General features: G+C 25.4%; 1 protein-coding gene across 1 annotated transcript in view; it reads right to left on the reverse strand.

The window, feature by feature from the left end:
• Positions 1 to 19,591, reverse strand: part of LOC124427944 (neprilysin-like) — a gene marked incomplete at its 5' end in the record, with an annotated part of 77,571 nt that extends 57,980 nt beyond the window's left edge. Inside the window, 2 exon segments of the mRNA XM_046971415.1 lie at positions 1,611 to 1,718; positions 19,372 to 19,591. Coding sequence (XP_046827371.1) covers positions 1,611 to 1,718; positions 19,372 to 19,591 — 328 coding nt within the window.
• Positions 19,592 to 22,532: the final 2,941 nt, after the last annotated feature.

Consider the following 22,532-nt stretch of genomic DNA (forward strand, 5'->3'; position numbering starts at 1 on the left):
CAATTAATCTCGATTTAAATAAAAATATTCGATGCATCACATTTCGATTTGTATCCATTAAAATTCGTGCCCTTTTAGATAACATGCAAAAAGCAAAAAGAAAAAAAAAAAAAGAAGGAAAGAAAAAATACATGCAAAAGTTATATTCGTCATTAAATATTAATTAAAAATTAATACGAAATTTATTATTTGAATAATTTAATATTTTTCCTTAAAAATATCATACTAATGATAAATAAATATTATATTATATTAAAGGTACAAAAAAAAAGAGAAAAATGTGCATTTTTCAATTTAAGAAATAAAAAAAAAATAAAAACAATTTTTTTTTCCTTTTTCATTTCATAATTCATTAATATATAACATAACATTTATTACATATTTCTTTTCTCGAACTTTTGCATGTTACTTTATATATATGTGTATATATATATATATATATATATATATATATATATATATATATGTACATTTGAATAAATAAAACATAGTAGTTTATCTTTTATACGAAATAGGTGGATTTCTCTATCACATCCATCATAGTTCTGAAACGTTAGATGGTTACCGACTAGCAGACGTGCTTGCTTTCTGACCGTATGCACAGCTCACGTACTATCGACACATAAATAATGCACATGATCGATCGATCATCAATGTAAATATAATTTCGAAAAGACGAAGGAAATACCTCTCAACGTTTATTTTAGATACCAATATTCCGATTACGTATTTCGTATTATAATATTTTAAATTTGCACGTGCTAATTGAAGTTTTACGTTAATATGATATGATATGATAAAAATATTTAAAGATATTAATATTAATGATGTAAAAATTTTAATGAATAGCAATTAATGTAATTAATAGATTTTTAGGTATTCATCGATGTTGTAAATATAAAATACTTAAATTTAGAAAATGTTTATTGAGTATTAATAAAAATTTCTAATATTATAACTTTTAATTATTCTTATTGTTGTTAAAACATTTAGAAATTCATTATTTAAATAATTTTTCATTGCTATAACGATTAATAATATAGACCATTCAAATGACTATAAAATTTCTAAATATTATTTCTAATAATTTCAAAAATAAAAACAATTTTTAAAGAGTTATAAAAGTTTTTTAATTATTATTTTTATATTGTTCCAAAGATTAACGATTTAATAACATAAAAAAAAAAAAAAAGAAACAATATATATATGATTTTGAAAACCTCATGAACTTTTTAATAATTATTTCTAATAATACTGAGAATTATTTTCAATCCGTACAAAAACCTATTTAAAAATTAATATATAAATAAATCTTAATTTATTCTGAATTATTAATTATTCTATGAATTTTCGATACGATCTAAATAGAAAATAAATTTGAGAAAAATATCAACCAAAGTTTTCATATTATCACTGCCAGAGATGATAACAAAAACGTTTTAACTAGAAAGTAGATAAACGTTTTTCTCATACCCGCGACGACGTTCGCTTCCTCAATTCTCTCCAAGCACTTATTTCTATATAGTTCTACCATGATGATTTTACCAAGATTCTTCATTATCGTTTTTGAAGAGAACGACGATAAAGATATCTCTCGAGTATCGACTTACCAGGTGTAAAGTTGACAGGCTTCTCCTTGAACCCAAGACAACTAACGTAGAAATGACCCAGCTTCTCGAAGACACCAACCATTCGACCGGTTTCGTTTATTAACATTTCTGAAATAAAATAAAAAAGAAAAGAAAAAAAAAAAGAAAAAAAAATAGAACAAATTGGAATTAGTTAATCAAATTTTCTATATCGATCTAACGATACAAAATCATGAAGAAAAATTGTTAATAATATTTATGATTAATAAGAATTATTTTTTTTTATTTTTTCTTATTTTTCTTTTTTTTTTTTTTTTTATTATATTAATCAATTAATATCAACAAATTTGACGATACAATCGTAAATAAAATTTTGATATGATTGTTTTGAAAATATTAATGATTACAAAAAATAGATTTTTCATAAAAATCTAATTTTCTCATGTTTGCTAACGAATCAATGAAAACTAATGAATTCAATAAATAATCGTATATTGATTCTATATATACTATCTCTCTCTGTCTCTCTCTTTTTCTTTTTTGAATTCTAAATCTTAAATTTTAAATCAATTTCTATCTCAACATTGTCTGATGGATCAACAAATAACAGATCAAACATTTCGTACTTTTATTAAAAAAATATTTTATTATATATATATATATATATTTTAAATTGTTTAATAGAAAATTTCATTAAAATTTCATTACAATTTCATTAAAATTTCATTAAAAAATTTAATAGCATAACAATAAATTATTTGCAATAATATATTAATTTCAACTACGAATATTTTTCTATATCATTTGAAATTAAATTTTTATAATAAGAATTTAATGCTCATTGCAGAAAATTGATCGACTTACTATATAATAAAAGAATCTATTTTTTTTTTTTTTTTTTAATCATCAATTGTCATTCGAACATTCATATATAAAGACAAACTTCGCGTACGCGTGCATACACACACACACACACACACACACACACACGAACACACAAGAACGTATCTCATAATATCATTAATATCAATTAACACTAATTTGAATTAATAGATTCGCATTCAAAATAGATATAAATAAAATATAACAATACAATTCTCCTTTGTTCTATCAAAATAAATTTTTCATGTCAACACCGATTAGTCAAATCTTTTACGACAGGATTATTAATTACATTTGACAACTTAAATTCTTTGAAAACCTATTAAAATAATAAATTTACCGTGACCCTTGCTCTTACCCTTTGCCCTTACTCTTATCCATGATCATGTTCATGTTCATTCTGGTACTTTTGTTTCGTGATTGTGATCCTTGATCGTGAACTATGATCCATGAACCATGACTCGAGAGAAAAAAAAATTTAAACTTAACTAAGGGCTTATCATTTAAAGTTAAGGCTTTATCGTTCGTGATGTTCACTGAACAACCTACTTATCAATAATTACCACTAATGAAAAGAAAAAAATAAAAAAAGAAAAGAAGAAGAAGAAGAAAGAGAAGAACAAATCATCAAAAAGAAAGCTACTTCAATCGCCAAAAGAACTTGTATAGAGCCATTGATTTCAATATTTTCCTCAATAAACTCTTACACATTCTACATGGAATAACGAAAGTATTACTTACGTATGTATGCATTTATGTATATATATATATATATATATATCTATGTATGTATCTATGTTTGTACGTATATATCTATCGACGAAAGCTCCTTAAAAATAGAAACATTCAAAAATAGTTGATAGAAACAAGTAGTAGTATAATATGAAAACCTCAGATAAAACAAATGTTGATTGTTGCTTGAAATGTTGCTTCTGTCTTTTCCGATATATATCCTTTTGAATAAGAACCTTTACAAAGTCTGACTGAAGGTAACAACACAGACAAAAGGTAACCGATAGAACATCTTTTCCAAAGGTAAAGTGTGTAACCCACAGAGAGAGAAAGAGAGAGAGAGAGAGAGAGAGAGAGAGAGAGAGAAAGAAAGAGAGAGAACGTACATATGTAACTCTACGGAACGTTAGATCGTTTCGTTCCTAGCTTTTCGATGTTCAATGAGAACAGTACACAGAGAGGAAGAGAATGAGAGAGAGAGAGAGAGAGAGAGAGAGAGAGAGAGAGAGAGAGAGAGAAAGAGAATACAAGGAGATTCGTATGTGGAACACGACGAGATGTATCGTAGAACATTGAGAATATCACATACATTCTTATGCACATAAAGGTATACATATATACAATATACATATATGTATTTGTATATGTATATAGATATGTATATCTATATGCATACCTATATGATATCTATATGTATATCTATATGATATCTATATATATATATATATCTATATGCATATGTATATATATACATATATATATATATATATATATATATATATATATATATATTCTAGCCCTACGTGTAAGATATATCGATTAACGTGAATTATTTATAGTACGGACAAGCAAGAGAACTTGATTCGTCCTTTAGCCCCGTGTATCTTATGTACTATGGTTCTTAAATCTAGCTTCACGACGAACTCATCAATTTATTCAACTACCAACTACTACACTTTGCTATGCTATGCTATACTATGCTATACTATGCTATGCTATGCTATGCTATGCTATGCTATGCTGTGCTATACTGTGCTATGCTATACTTTCTTCTCTTTTATTTACGAAATTTTCATTCCTTTCGTCTTTATCTTCGTCTTCGTCTTCGTCTCCGTTCCTTTTTCTTCTTCTTCTTCTTCTTTTTTTTTTTTTTTTTTTTTTTCATTTTCATGTCTCGGGAATACTTTTTACGTCAGTAATACAAGACTTTATTATGGCTCTTTTTATTTGCTCTCACATTAGCAAATTATTCTACATACATAGACATATCTTGTTTGTATGTAACATCACGTTAAACGGAATCGTTATTTATTCCAAGAGTTTCAATTAAATTAATTGCATTAGATCATTAAATAATTAATATAACAATATTGATATTTTATTTTTGAACCTTTAAATGTATGTACGTATACGTATAATTATTATATATAATATTAGCTAATGGAATTTAATTTAATTTACATTATAATATATATATATGTGTGTGTATAATTATTTAATTATGTATTAAATTTCGCAAGAAAAATTGATATAATTGTTTAAATTATACGTATCAGTTTGACAAATAACAATACAATTAAAACTATACGATTTGTAAAAATGTATATTTTTTATCGTTGACAAAACGTTCATAATCATTAATTTAATTATACATGTACAAATTCATGTTGTAAATATTCAAATGTTAAAAAAACTCGTCGAAATGGCAAAAGAAATTTTTATCTTATTATTGATTAATTAATTAAATAAAGAAATTTTACAATGATTATACGTTTAAATAATTCATAATATATTAAATAATAACGTGATAGATTAATTGATCGCAATAAAGAAAATAAATGTAAAAAGTCCCTTAAAGGAAAGGAAAAAACTTACTTAATATTTTAAAAGGAAAAAGGATTTATGTGTGTACGTTATAGACGTTAGTTTCGAACGATGTTAACTCTGCTACGATCTGCCAGTGACTGACACATTTAAAAACAAAATAAAAAGAATAGAAGATCATAGAGGATACACAAATGTAGCGATCACATCGATACGGGACAATCTATTTGTCTACATATTTTCCAATAAAATGTAACGCGAGCTTTCAAATTGACGAATCGAACGAACTATAGTATTGTTCGAGTTTTCTTTAAATCGAGATAATAAAAAATATAAAATTATATGGATTTATATTTAAAACACACACACACACAGAAAGAGAGAGAGAGAGAGAGAGAGAGAGAGAGAGAGAGAGAGAGAGAGAGAATAGGATAGACATTTAAATTAATACTTAAAATATAAATTCCGAAATGTGTATTAATAATATGATCAGTCTTGAATCAATTGTACTTTTTTAAATTCTATTCGATAAAAGTGCTTATTAAAAAATTAATAATAAAATTGATAATAGAAATAATAACAATAATCAAGGGAAATAATTAATAACATAATAATAATACAATAATAATAACAATGATATTAATGATAATGATGTTAACAATAGACGTGATTTCTAAAAGAAACTAAAGTAGCATAAGAAAATAAAACATTATCTGAAGAAAAAAAAATGTTTCGTTGAATTTGATCTTTTCTACGGAACGTTGAAAAAATGACGATGGTAAAACAACTCATTCTTTCTTTCTTTCTTTCTTTCTTTCTTTCTTTTTTCTCTCTCTCTCCTCTCTCTCTCTCTCTTTCTCTATCTCCTTCTCTCTCTCTCTCCTTCTCCTTTCTCTCTGTTTTTCTCTTCCTTTCTTTAAAGGCATTCTCGCGAACGAGGACAGACCATTCGGATATGAGTAAACGAGCGTTTATTCATAATGACGGTAACAAAACTTAGCCGTTGTCTTCCGGAAATTATACCAAACTATTATATTTATAACTTTCGTTCTTTTCTTTTTACTATAAAGCTAAATATTACAAGCAAAATATTGTAAAACGTTCATAGAATGTGCATCGCTTTAACTATTTTTATGGAGATGGGAATAAAATGTAAGTGTAGTAATAAAAAAGTTATGATTACATATAGCTTACCATGCATTATTATTCTTTGGTTAAGTAAAATAATAGTATATAATTGAATATAATAAGGTAAGTGCAAAATAAGTGCAGAATAAATGCATGGTAAGCACAAAATTCTAATTACGAAAAGAACATCTTTCGAATTTTCGATCATTCAATTACGTATATTATCGATTGTCTGTAGATCTTTTATACCTTATTTTTAATAAATAAAATAAAATTTTTACTATTAAAGTAAAAAATTTAAACAATTTCATCATAATTATGTCCTTATTACGAAAGAAAAATAATCCGAGTTTTCGATCTATCAATTTCGTACATTGATGACTAGTAATAGATTTTTTTAAATAAACAAAATAAAATTTACATAAATATTTAATCATAATATTTAATAATCTCCAAATATAATTATAATGAAAATTTATTAATGATTTCATTGTAATTATATCCTTATTACGAAGGGAAAAGAAAAAATTCAATTTTTTAAATTATTAACAAAATCGATTTTATTATAACAACATTATTGCAATATTTAAATAAATAAAGAATAAAAAATTCTTAAAAATAATGTTTGTTTCAAGTTTCTACAACTTTTCGTTCCGAAGATATCGCTTTCGAAAGATTTCCATTCATAATTCTCATAGTACAGCTGTTCATAGTAATAGTAGTAGTAGTAGTAAGGCCGCGTAAATTCTCAGAATTTATGTAGGTCAGTATGTCACCAAGCTAATTCGAATGAAATTACGAAGTTAGTGGGTCAACGTAAATGTCCTTTTTTAAATGAGAATATTTCCGGAACTAAAAATCATAGAGACTTGAATCAAATACCATTTTAAAGGGCAGAATTTTCTATATTTTTTCAACATATTGTTAATAATTAATTAACAATTTGTTATAAACAATTTTTATAAATAAATTCTTACGAAGTAAATTCATCTTATTTTGCCAAAAAAAAAGATTTAGATTGCGACTCCGATTTTTAAAATGACATAAATTAATAAATAATTAATAAACAAATTAGTTTTTTTATCGAATGAACAATTTTTTTCTATATTATTAATGACCACGTTCTGCATTTACATGGCAATATCTTCCTGACTAAAAATCATAGAGACTTGAATCAAATACCATTTTAAAGGGCAAAATTTTCTCTATTTTTTCAACATATTGTTAATAATTAATTAACAATTTGTTATAAACAATTTTTATAAATAAATTTTTACGAAATAAATTAATGTATTTTGTCAAAAAAGAATTCAAACTGAGACAGATTTATAAAACTACATAAATTAATAAGCAATTTATATAATTGATTTATTATTTGGTTAAATTAGAGCCGCAAAGTTCCGAGATAATATTAAAAATCAATTACTCTTTTTCGACATTTACCAGATTAATTTTTTTTCTAGATTTTAAAACTTTCAACTCCGACTAGGAACAATTGCCCTGTACAATAAATAAATAACTTTCTATTAAATCTAACAAACAAATAAATAAATACTCTGTATAACAAATAAATCACAATAATTATCATATAAATTATCACGATAGAAATAAATCGATAAATAAGGAAGCCATATTTAAAATAAAAAATTTGAATCACAAAACAGAAAAAAGGAAAATCTTTAAAAAAAAAAAACGATATAAGAATGTCATGTGGCATAAAAAGGAATAAAATAATTCTTTTCTTTAACGAGACTAACTGTATTTTTGTAAAAAGAAAAAGAAGATTTATTATTCCGAGGACGCGTTCGAGTTTTGAAGGAGAAATAAAAGAGAAAATTATGTTTATGAAATAGCCGTGTTCTAAGTTGATAGCGTGCAGAAATAAGTAAGATATGCTAATGTACGTGTACGCATAAGTTCGTCATATGCAATCATGTTTAAACAATATATGTATTGTATATGTACATAAAATGGCAAGTTAATGTTAATCCTAAGACGCCGCATGACGATTATATATCACGAACAATTCCTTGCTATGTTTCTAATGATCGATATATACGAAAACTTGTACATACATACGTTCTCATACATACAAAAATATAATGCGTATAGTTATCATATTTTACAATATTTTTTTATTCTCACTTTAAATAACTATCGACGATTTTTATTATAGGATACATTTTGAAAAAAAATAATCTAATGAAATATTTTAATGTAAGTAATTTATTAAGTCATTTTAATGAAGTAATTTAATGTTAAGCTTATAATTGTTAAGATAATAATGTTAATGTTAATGTTGACGTTAACGTTAAGATAATAAATTGATTTGAATCTGTTTCAATAAATAAAAAGAAAATAAAAAAAAAAAAAAAAACATCACAAATATAATAAATTACATAGAAAAAATAACCTCGATATTTTCACAATTCTCATAATTCTGTTCTTTTTTTTTTCTTCTACTCTCTCTAGTTATTTAAATTAATACTCAGAAAATATATAAGAATCATATTTTACTTTTTACAATATTTAAGGAACTACTTTAATTCGATTAAATCGTAATTAATAGTAAATATAATATTAGATTAGTTGATATTAATAATATAAATATATAAACAAATAAAAATAAACATATAAATTATTATTAATTTCGCAAAATAAAAATGATAATAGAATTGATAATAATGTTACTGCGTTATGGTAAATGAAAATGTTATTGTTCTAAATATATATATATATAAAAATATTTTTTTTTCTTTCTTTTTTTTTCTTTTTTTTAGATATCCAAGTAATCCAACAAATTAGATTTTGAAAATTAACCTTTACTTTCTTTGTCCAACAAGTATTATGTAGATATTTTCAAACACTCGAAAACTTTTCATCTCGACTATCCAAATGCTTGCACTCGCCTAGTCTTACAAACTTGGCAACTTAGGTTGATTGAAACTTTTAGGCGTTTCTAAAGAAAGAATAAAATATAAAAAAGGAAAGAGAGAGAAAAAGAAAGAAAGAAAGAAAGAAAGAAAGAAAGAGAAAGAGTAAGAGCCAAAATAGCTACTGTAGAATAACGCCTTCAAACTATTCTCTCTAACTACTTCAGTTGTCGACGTTTGCACCTTTGTTTCATTTCTACAGAGAAATGTGAAATGGAAGATCGCGGTGATGTCGACTTTCTCATTCTCGTCTATTTGTCCCTGTCTTTCTTTGTCCTTCTTGGTTTCATGTCAATTAAACAAAGATAAAACACAACACGTGTATACGTACGTATGTATGTATTTATGTATTTATGTATTTATGTATTTACGTATCTTTTTCTTAATTAAAGATAATAGAATTAGATGAGATATTATATTAACGTCGTTTAATATTTTTTATCATTAATTAACTAATTAACGACAAACTCAAATTTTCTTTATTTCGTATACGTATTTTTATATACGTATTTTTATATAGCTTTTTGTTTTGTTCATTGAAATGATAAAATTAAATGATAAATATATTTTGATCCCGTCTAATAAATTTTATTATCAACTGTTTTCGTAAGATACTCGAGTATTCTTTATTTTTATCGAACTCTTTTTCCACTGGCAATAAAACTATCTTTTTTATCTTTTCTGTTTCCTTTTTTTTTATATTTCTCTATTTCTCTGTTTCTCCCCCCCCTTTCTCTCTCTCTTTCTCTTTCGTCGTTTCAATCGCATACGAGTAAGTGCATCTTTCTTTCAATTGCACTAAACATTTCAAGGAAGATAGTAACGATGCAACAACGGTTGTCAGGAAGTTGCTAATGACTCTGGATTTCTCGTCTTTCCGTCTTTAAATGCACGTACAACCAGTTACAATCTTTTTGTTAAACTCGTGAAGACATGAAACCGACCAAGTGAACGATTCTATTGTCGTTAGCAAACTTACTTGCAAGTTTCGACGACCAAAGTCGAAAAAAGATCCGTCCTTTTTTTTTCTCCCTAAATCTTTTCAATTTTTATTTTACTAACTCGAAACTTAAGAAACAAAAAAAGAAAGAAAAAAAAAGAACGAAGTATATCTTCTCACTCCAATGTTATTACAAAGTAGATCACTAAAGTATTTAAATAAATTTTATACGAGTTCTTTTTTTTTTTATGTATTATAAGACAAATAAAAAAAAAACTGACTTTACTTCGACATTTATTATTCTAATTAGTATCGAAATTTGTTAAATGAAACGATGGGAAAAAGAAAAAAGAGAAAAATAAAAATACATAAAAAAATGACTGACCAATGTTAAACAAATTAATATTATAATTTAAAAGTTCTTCGAAGTTATTCGAATTCTAAATGATATATATTATTAATGACGAATTGTAAAAATCAAAAACCAACATAAATTCGATCTATCGTTATACGTATTATTAATAAGAAAAAAAAACACACACACACAGACTTATACACGGAGAAAAGCAAATGAGGATTGTTTATTTTAAATAATGAATAGATATGATAAACACACAAGAATAATAGATATTAAACTATCCATTCGTATAGTTTTCCTGATACGTTGGTAACATTAACAGAGCAAAACGTTGATCGTATAAATCACGATCATCCTACAACACCATAAAGATATATATCTCTATGAGTACATTCATAGCAACAAAGCATGATCTGGTTACTCAACGATATTCCACGATACATGAAATACCATTCTAGCGTACTATTATCCCGTAATACGTAGATATACGTAACACAGTAATACATAGTGTGTGTGAATGTTCGAAGACACGAAATGTGCCATAAAAGATAGAGAAATGCTATTAGAAAAGAGAGAAAAGACATTTTTGCAGTTGAAATAAATCTTTCTATTTTCCGCTCGATAATGTTATCCCTCTACAATACTTATTCCTCCATTTAAAGAGCAATTTCGGAACATTATCTCCTTATTATTATTATTATTATTACTATTACGATTATTTTTATATTATTTTTACATTAAGTAACAAAAAATAATCATGCGCCATGATGGTTTTTCATGTACAAAATAAATGATTTTACTTGCAATACTTTTAACATATATATATATATATATATGCACACAACTATGTCATACTTGAGTTTAAAAATAGCACGATTGAATTTTTGCCGATGTAAAAGCTCCCGTGTGGGTCTATCGATCGCCCGCCATTTTTACTCTTCTCGATGATGTCCGATATCGTTTTTAACGCCGAATGACATCGATCTTTATAACAATGTATTCTTATCTTTGAATAACATATTTGTGTATATATATACATATGTAGATGATATATGTACGTATATGTGTCGTGTGTTATGTGTATGTACATATATATATATATATATATATATATATATATATATATATATATATATATATATATATATATATATATATATATATATATATAGTAAACGTGAGAAGAAAAGCTTGATATGCGTTTAGGTTTGTGGTTATATGCGTTGCGGTTTTCTTTGTGTATATGTGTATTCCTGACCATGACGATGATTGTGGTTAAACCGAGATATCCTCTCACGTTTAACATCCCTTCCGCTAAAATTCAATCAATCTTGTCATTTTCAGTGATAGAACTGTCAAAATTGATGGTTTCGTTAATGTTAATCTTTTAATTTCATACCGTATGATATATGTTAATTGTTCTTATAATAAAAATATATTTCATTATTGATACTTTTTATCCAATTATTATTTCGTTAATTTCATTATCGTTTAGCATTATTTCATTATTATTAAAATATCTTTTTCATTGTGAAAAAAATGTGAAATATAAACATCATCGTATCAAAACTTCGATCAAAACTATCGTTATTTATATTCGTTCATTCAATGTCATTGGCATTAATAAATACGATATTTAAATTAAAAACGATAATTATATTTATACGTGATAAAGTAATACATTAATACGTTCAAAACGATTAATACAAAATTTTTCTTACGGAAAATAAATAAAGGAAAAAAAATATCAGAAATAAAAAAGAAATATATTATAATCATTTATATATATATATATATATATATATATATATATCATTTATATATATATATATATATATATATATATATATATATATCATTTATATATATATATATATATATATTATTTAATAATATTTTTAAATAATATGAAAAATATTATCGTAAATTAATAAGAAGATCCAAAATTTAATATACATAATGTTAAGTAAAAGGATGAAAAATTCTTCTCGGATGAATTCTTATATATGAACTTGAAAAAGAAGAGTAAAGATTCAATTCACTGACGTCTTTTCAAGTCTTTTCAAGTCTGCAACGGGGTGCTTCTTTTCTGAGAAGTATTCAAAAAAAAAAACAAAAAAACAAAAAAAGAAAGAAAATAAAAAAGAAAACAAAAAGAAAAAAAAAATGGAAGAGTGAAGTAAGGTACTTCATTTCTCGTTACTTCTTTTCGACAAAAAAAAAAAAAAAAGGAAAAAAAAAAGAAAAAAGAAGGAAAAAGAGAAAAGAAAGAAAAGAAAATAGAAAGAAAAAGTAATGACTGACCTTAAGAAAAGAAAGAGATAGATGTATATCATGAGTTTACGCGGAAATGACGCTGAGATTCGCTACACTGAGATGTACCTGGGACAATACAAGCATTTTATTAATATTTATTATCTTTTTACTTTTTATTTTTTATTATTTCTATAGATATTTCGTAGAAAATAAAATCTATGTGATAATAATAATAATAATAATAATAATAATAATAATAATAATAATAATAATAATAATAATAATAATAATAAGAATAATAATAATAATGATAATAATAAAATACTTATTATCGTAATTAATCTTTCTTGTGACTATAAAATCGTGTGTGTGTGTGTGTGTGTGTGTGTGTGTGTATATATATATATATATATATATATATATATATATATATATGAGTGACCTATATAAAATTTACTCATTGTTATTTCTTTTCATTTATAAAGAATTAAATTATCTATATTTAATTAAATAAAAAGAACAAATAAAAATCCTAAAGAATTTTGTTAATTAACAATTGTTGATCTCGTTTCATTTCTTTTCTTTTCCTTTGCAATTTTTTCGAACAATGAGCAATTCAATAAAATATAATATACAATATAAATGTATGATGTTGAAATACTTTTATGAGTTTAAAATCGAGTAACGTGTGATAACTTGTCCATGAAGAACTTTTATCATTTTGAAATGATCTTTCTTTTCTTTTTTTTCTGCTTTTTGTTTGTTTGTTTTTTCTTTTTTTTTTTCTTTTTTTTTTTTGATTTCTTTCTAAAATTTGATCTTCTCACAGGTAATGTCAAAAAGTTTCTAAAACCTCTATTCTATTCAGTTGATGTAGTTTTTAAAAAGAGAAGTTGAAGCGAGAACAAGCAGTAACGCTTTTTTAATGGTTCTTCGTCCTGTTGAAAGAGAATTACGGTTTTCATGAAAGAGAATACGAAGTTTCATCTTCGTATATTTCCTCAAACTAAGCTTCAATAGTATTCTCTTTATTATAAAGAAATTTTCATTTTAAAATTGTTAGAAAAGAAATTACTGCTTAACGATATTGTTAACTCATCTCATATAAGAATATAAAATATATCATAAGTACATATGTATTATACACATGTATAAATGATACCTTTAAACTTAAATAAAAAAATATTGCAATTGTATATGTAATTATGTTATCAACATGAAGTTAATATAATCAATAAAATTAATAACAAAAATATAAAAAAGAAACATGTATATAAAATAAAAATAAATAAATAAATAAAACTGTAATATCATTACTAATGATAATTCTTAAACGATTTTAATAATTATTAATTATAATACGAACTGTAATAATGAAAAAAAAAAAAAAAATAATAATTATAATAATAATAATAATAGAAATAATAAAATTAATATCAACGACAAATCGCAATAACATTATTGATACAATCGTATTCTTTAATAAATATCTAAATTTACATCATTAAAAAAAAAAAAAAAGAAAAAAGAAAGAAAGAAAGAAACCAAACGATACCTCTCATTAATACAATCGATACGATTAATATAATGTAATGAATGTAATGAAAACAAAAAAAAAATAAAATAAAATAAAAGGAACACTCGAAAATTTTCTAAAACAATGGTTAAACATAAATAAATTTAAAAAATGAAAAGAAAAGGAAAAGAAAAGAATAACAATTAATTACATAAATTGTTAGAAACAAAGATGAAAATACATATGAACGTACTTACATATGTACATATACATACATACATACGTAAAATGATCGATTGTAATGGGTCACCCGGTATATTGGCATACGCTTGAACCTATTGTTCCTGTTAAGGTCGCAAGCTCTGGCTTTGCTAGAACGTACGCGAATCGCGTGGCGCCGGTTTTACTTGCCGCATCGATCATACGTAATACACAGTCGTCGAGCATCATTCTCAAAAACGAGGTCGTACTAGTTATCCCAACTCATTTATTTATCGTATTTTCCTTCTATCCTTACGAAATTAATGCTTACACGATACTTCTTTTATGTCTGACTATTTTTCGTTTGCTCCATCGACCCCGAACCCGAACTACTATCCTTCTTCCCCCACCACCAATCCACCCAATCACCCAATCTCCACCCATTTGCTACTATCCAAAAATGTATTATATATTACATAGGAAGAGTTCATCATTATATGCATATGTACATACAAAAAGGCCGGAAAACTTTTTAAAAATGGGTCAAAACTTCCTATATGATTTTAAAAAATCAATCAATCTTTTTCGAGAAACTTATTCATTCAAGTTCGCAGATAAGCTTGTGGTTTTACAAGCTAGTCTTACAGTTTTACAATCCGAAAAATAAAAGAGAAAAAAGAAAAAAAAACAAGATGAGGAAATTAGCCTGATTTGAAAAATAAGGTAATTGATATTTAAAAACCATCCAAAGACTTTTTCATTCTCCCCATGTACATAACAATTAAAAATTATTTGCATTTTTATAATCATAATATATTGAACGAAGATAAAAACAAAATTCGCCTTTTTTGTTCGTGTTCTTTTCTCTTTCCTTCATGCATATAAGTATTATTTAAATAAATTAAATTAAGTAAATTTCGAAATTTTTCTAATTCATTTTTTTTTACTTTAAGAGTATGACTTTTAATTATAATAACAAAGAAGAGAAAAAATGGAGAAGATAGAAGAAAGAGCAGAATGTTAATTATTAACAAATTTATTAAATAATTTTTTAATAATATGGCTAGCCATTTAAAATTCTTTTTGAAAAAAAAAAATAATAACGATAACGAGAAGAACATTAATTGTTTATTAAACCAAACTACCTCCTACTTACTACTTATATATATATATATTCATATACGTAAGTATACATATGTAGGTACATGTGCGTAAACAACAATGCATTTGCATTCTTATCGAACGAATGCGTTTCATGCATTAACGAAAATTAGAATCCCCTCCTAGGAAGAACCATTTCCCGAGGAAGATATTTTCCAAAGGAAATAAAAGGGATAGATAGATAGATTGCACACAAACAGTTACGAACTGTTTACACGGTAGCCTTTATACATTATGTAGATGTTTACTCAGAATTCAATTATTTTTTTCCTTACATTAAGTCTAAAATGGATTTTTAATAAAATAGAAAAAAAAAACAAATAACAAAAAAAAGAGCAGAAGAGAAAGATACGATAAGTTTATTAACAAAAAAGGAGAGAACATAATATAATGCTAATATATTTAATAAAATGCTAATATTTCTGAAAAAAAATAGGAAATAAAATTCTCTGAGAAAGGGATAATACTTCTTATTGAATTTAATAAAATCTATATTCGAAGAACTAACTCTTGATACAAAAGAGAAACACATAGATGAACATCTTTAATATCTTAGATATATATATAAGAAGAGGAAGATATATATATATATATATATATATATATATATATATTTAGGTGTGAAAAAAGAAATCAATTAATATTTGTATTGCAACAATTTCGACGGAAATATTTTGTAACACTTTGTGGATCACTTTTAATACCAAGTATATAAAAACGAAAAAAGAGAAGAAGAGAGTGAGGGAGAGAGAGAGAAAGAGAGAGAGAGAGAGAGAGAGAGAGAGAGAGAGAGAGAGAGAGAGGAAGAGATAGAAAGAGAGGGAAGGGAGAAAGAGAGAGTGTGTATAGTTTACGAGTAGAAACTGATAGTATTCTTCGTGTTTTTCTTTCATTAATACCACAGCAAAGCAACGAAAGTCTTTTTTTGCCCTCCACTCTCTCTCTCTCTCTCTCTCTCTCTCTCTCTCTCTCTCTCTCTCTCTCTCTCTCTTTCTCTCTCCCTCACACACATATACACACATAAATATATATATATATTCTCTCATCTCGGCCAAGGAAGGATCTTGCAATTGGAGAAACCGTAACGTGAAATCACTTTTGCTGCGTGATGCTTTAGTAGGGGAAATGGTGGATTGAGGTGTAGAACAGAAAGAGAGAGAGAGAGAGAGAGAGAGAGAGAGAGAGAGAGAGAGAGAGAGAGAGAGAGAGAGAGAGAGAAAGAAAGGAAGAGAAATAGAAAAAGAGAAAGGGAGGAAGGGAGAAAAAAAGAAAAAGAGAAAGAATTGAAAATGAAAAGAACGTACTTCAAGTTTACCATGCCCTTTCAACTTTTCCACCGCACGAGGAACTTCTCAGCGTACAGACGGCTCGTTACGATTTAATGAACCGACGCCGGTCTGGCAGCTTTCAAATTTTCGAACGAATTGTTCGACATTCGTAAAATTTTTTACGCGGTGGTCGTCCTTAATCGTCATGATTATTTCATACTTCAATGGAAAATCTATTACGAAACATTTTCGAAATTTTATAATTCTTCTCTTTTTATTAAATACTATTCCTTCATCGTTCTTATTCTTAATATTTCTCTCTTACATCATATATCCATTAATTATTATATATTAATCTTATTAATAATTTAATTCGTGATTACTTTGTTTATTTATTTATTTTTTTTTGCAAATACATCACGAGATAATAATTTTTATATAAACAAAAAATATATCCAATTTATTATATGAACAATTGAATTTTTATATTATCCATTAATAGATAATTTCAATTAATTGATGTACGATTATCTTCGCTCGTTATTTGAAAATAAATTTTATTCTTTATAAACGGAGTCAAATTAAATTTTTTTTACAAATACATATATACCTATATACATGTGTACGTATATATGCGTGTTCTATAAAAATTATATCTGACTTAGAAATGGTTCTTAGCCATATTTCTTTTAATTTACCATTTATATATATATATATATATTTTTTTTTTTTGATTAAACTAAGATAACAAGGAACAATAAATTGCCTATTGTCTATTTAAAGACGAACTTGACCCCTTTAAATACGATTAATCGGGTTTGTTGAAAATGCATACATGTAGATCCCCCTTTCCCTTCTCTTTTCCCTTCCCTCCCCGCTGCCCCCTCAACGTTTTTCTATCTTACGTAAAATCAACTACTAACTAAGGCTTCATCACCGACACTTCGGCAATGAAGAAGAGGGGCCAGGGATGATAGCGATTAGCCAATTCTGATGCTCAAGACAGGTTTCAAACGTTTCTATTGATCTATCTAACGAAAGTCAGGATACTCTGAATGATATCAATCTAATTTGATAAAGAAAATTAACGATTGCCAAATGTATTATAGATGACTTTATCATGACTTCATCATTGATCTTTATTTATAATTAATTTATATTCATTATTAATTAATTTAATTAATATTCACTAATTAATTTATATTCACTAGATTATAATAACTAGAATGAATGATTGTAACGAAGATAGAAATCTTTTCTAACATTTTATATATGGGCTATTTTTTAAATCTATATATGTAGAAAAAGAGAGAAAGAAAAAGAGAGAAATAAAAAGAGAGATAGAGAGAGAGAGAGAGAGAGAGAGAGAGAGAGAGAGAGAGAGAGAGAGATAATGTTGACAAGTCGTGTTGATATAAACATTTAAATCGAATCTCGTAAAAAATAAAAAGGAAAAAAAGAAGAAAAAAATGTCGGGTAAAATGAAAAGAAAAATTCTTCTCTTTAGAAAAATTCTTTTTACGAAAATAACTAAAAGAAAATCTGGCATTGGTTAGAAGCTTTGCTATCAGCTGGTGTAGTTGAAAGAAGAAGAAGAAAAAGAAGAAGAAATGAAAGAGAGAGAGAAAGAGAGAAAGAGAGAGAGAGAGAGAGAGAGAGAAAGAGAGAGTATAAAGAATAGAAAGAAAAGGTGGGTTACTTTTCATTCTTTTTGGCCAACTCGACCGTACGTCACACGATTCTCCTACTTACTTTTTCTTCTTCCTCTTTGACGCCATAAGAAAAACGACGACTCCTTTCTAAATTCTGCCAAGATAGATTTATTTCGAGAGAAAGAGAAAGAATGAGAAAGAAAGAGAAAAAGAGAGAAAGACAGAGAGAGAAAACATTCGTTAATGCGATTCTATCGATTTTTGAGCGTTTATTTTAGTTCTTAAAAAAAAAAAAACCCCCTAATGTTCAACTAAAGAAAACAAATAGAAAGAGTTTTCTTCCACAATTAGATCTCAATTTTGTAAGATAACATTGAAATTTCTTTTAATCTTTTTCTTCTTTCCTTTTTTTTTTATTAACGAAATAAAAAAAAAAAAAGAAAGAAAAGGAATGTTTAATTGCTTCCTTTCCAATTTCTGTATATTTCAATTTATTCTTAATACATCAATTACTGTATGAAAAAAAAAAAAAAAAATTACGAATGAAACAATTGAAATGAATATGGAATAATTAAAGAAGAAAAGAAAAGAAAAAAAAGAAATTGGTCCAATCTTAATTTCTAAAAGTTTATTCTAATCTTTAAGCTTAGACTTAACGTTATGAACAATGTCATAAAAAGAAAAAAAAAAAAATTTAGTATAAAATAAACGTTAAATTAATAATAAAATTTTCTAACGATTGAAATTTCATACCGGACAAAAATAAATTATCAGTATGATTTTATATCCTAAGCTGGTAGAAAAAAAAGAAAGAGAGAGAGAGAGAGAGAGAGAGAGAGAGAGAGATAGAGAGAGAGAAAGGGAATTCAAAGTTTTTGACAAGTTAGCTAACTTAACTGATGTAGAAAGATAAATCATAAGTATAACTTACTATGAATATGTTCGTCGATTTGTGCCTGCAACATATTGAAACTCGAACTTGGTTGATAGGGCTGTTGATCGCGAAAACCACCGCAGGCAAACTGATAAAAGTCCTTGCAAGGATCCACACCTCTTTTCATTGAAGCCAAGATCCTATTCGAGGCTTCTATGCAGGCCTTCGTTTCGCAGATACCTTCCGGACCGTCTCGTTCTCTAATACATGCCTCGTCCTAAAACATTCATTATTAATTTATTAATTTAATAAGTTTCCTTTTTTTCAACGACAAAAATATTCTCAATATTGAAAAAACATATGTATATCAAATCAAATAAGTGTACTAAAATGTAGATATTAATATCCATTTATTAATTTAATCAATTATAAATAAAGTTACTAGAATTATTATTTATACAGAATTATTTTTTTTTTAATTATAAAAAAAAATATATATATATATATATATATATATATATATATATATATATATATATATACATATATATTTTTAACTAATCATTGGTGTTATTAGAATTATTATTTCATTAATTATTATCGATTAATATTCATTATTAATTATTATTCATTAATATTCGTTATTAATTCATAATTATTATAATTTCTTCTTTTTTGTTAATGTTATAAAAAACTCTAATTAGGAGTTATCATTATGATTTAGAATGTTTTATTTTCTTCTTCTTTTTTTTTTGTTTTTTACTTGTAAATTTGTATTAAATTGGATTAATTGATAACTAGTAAAAATATATTTAATAAAAAAAAAAAGAGACTATACATGAAATGAGAACGACAACTATTGCAGATTGCACTAACACGACGATATCTTTTTAAAAGAGAACACATCATGGATTTATTAACGAGTTCGATCCACTTAACGAACCGTGACGTTCCTCAAACGAATTCCTCACTCATTATATTAATAAAAAGAAAAAAGAAAAAACAATAAAAAAAAGATAGAAAGAAAAAATATATTTCGTCAAATTTAATATTATATAATGCAAATATATAGTATGATGTTATTAAATGTTATTATTAATTATTATTCTAATTAGGATTAATATCTATCATCCAATTCAATTTTCTTTTCTATAAATATTCTAACCCTTTCTCTAGTTATTTATAACGAAATTATGTTTGAGGAATTAACATTAAAAAAAAAAAAAGAGCAAATTTAAATTATATTATATTACAAGATATTAAATATAAAACTTATGAAAATTCTTTAAGAAATAAAATAAATATACTTTCTATAAATTACATATGTGTTTGTGTGTGTGTGTGTCTATGTTACAAATATGTTCCCATTTTACAAATTAAACATACATTTAATATATATTGATACTTTAATAATACTTCTTAATCGATTTATATTAATACGTGCGTATTAGAAAACATGTAGAAAAAAAGAAATATTAATAAAATAATAAATGATAAAATAATAATATTAAATAATCCCAAGAATTTTTCTTAATTAAAATTAAAAAGAAACACAATTGCAATTAAACCTTTCAATAATCCTATTTACTTATCCTATCTATGTATCTCATTTAATCTCACTATCACGTGTTTCGTCCTTCTCGTTGAAGTAAACAAAAAAGTCAATATCATTGACACGTAAATGATGTCAACATTTCTTGTTTATTTTTAACACAAGAGATTACAACAATGAATGAAAGAAGACACAAAAAACAAGATCAATTTGATATTATCTTGAAAAAAAAAAAAAAAAGAAAAAAAAAGAAAAAAATGATAGTAGGCATACATATCTTTCGAAATTCGTTTCTTGCTTTGATAGTAAGAAATAAAGGTCAGGATGAAGGGTAAAGACTAGATCCCAGTCGAGGTTGACATTTGCCTCGAAACCTTACCTTGGAATACGGCTTCGGTATGGTCTAGCACGTACTACGTACGCTTTTACGATTGATTTCGATAAGAACGTAGTTTGTTTATAAATAATACGATCAACAATAAATATTTCCTAAATAAGTTCATTCAATTTCACGTTCTTTAAATTAACATTGTGATTAATTTTATATATGTATTAATACTTAATCATATTTCAAAACAATTATACGCGTCACATGATATTATTAGGTTGGAAATTATGAAACGGGCGTTGAATGAAAATAAAAAAACTAAACAAAAACGCCCGTTTCATAGTTTCCAACCTAATATTATTTTATGTATACTACATGTGCCTATTTGGATATATATATATATATATATATATATATATATATATATATATATATTAAAATGTTTACACAAAATATTATTTTTTTATAATTTATTATATAATATAATATATTAATCCTTTGTATTATCGTTATAAAGAAAACTGCTGTATATAAGATTCTTTTTCTTTTTATTTTTTTGTATATAATAATTTCTAACTTGATTAGAAATAAATAACTATTCTATATGTTATATATATATATATATATATATATATATATATATATATTATAATTATAAGCTTAATAATTATATGTTACTATATAGTAGATAATAGATACAAAGTAGATAAAAAAAAATTAACTCTGTGATCATTTAACAAACATAAGAATTTTTATTAGAAATCTCATTTTAAAATGTCATTCGATTAAAATAATATTTCATTAAATATTTATACCTAATATCACAAAGAAATACATTGATACATAATTTCTTAAATAACCAACTATTGTTTATAACTTGTCAATGAAATCATGACGCGTTAATTGAAATGATCGATAACATTCGCATGTGCTACTTATCATAGACGACTTCGTTCAAAAGCATTTCGATTGTTACCGAGTCATTTGTGAAGTAACTTGGAGGTATCGTATATATTTGCTTCGATCGATAACGTTACGCAATCGGATGCAGCGAAAGAAAAAAGAAAAAGAAGAAAAAAAGAAAGAAAAAAAAAAGAAAGAAAAAGAAAAAAGACAAAGAAAGGAGAAAAGAGAGAGAGAGAGAGAGAGAGAAAACGAAAAAAAAAATAGAGCAAATATTTCCTTATCTATCTATTCCAAAGCTTTATAATTGGCGACTTGGAAGAAAAATGGTTTAAAATGTTTAATCTCTTTGAAAATCAGTAAAAGAAACTTTTAACGAGAAAGAGAAGAAGGATGAACGACAACGGAAGGCGTGTAATAGCCATCTTATCAGCA

Source organism: Vespa crabro, chromosome 11, assembly GCF_910589235.1.
Source record: "Vespa crabro chromosome 11, iyVesCrab1.2, whole genome shotgun sequence".
Lineage (NCBI taxonomy): Eukaryota > Metazoa > Arthropoda > Insecta > Hymenoptera > Vespidae > Vespa > Vespa crabro.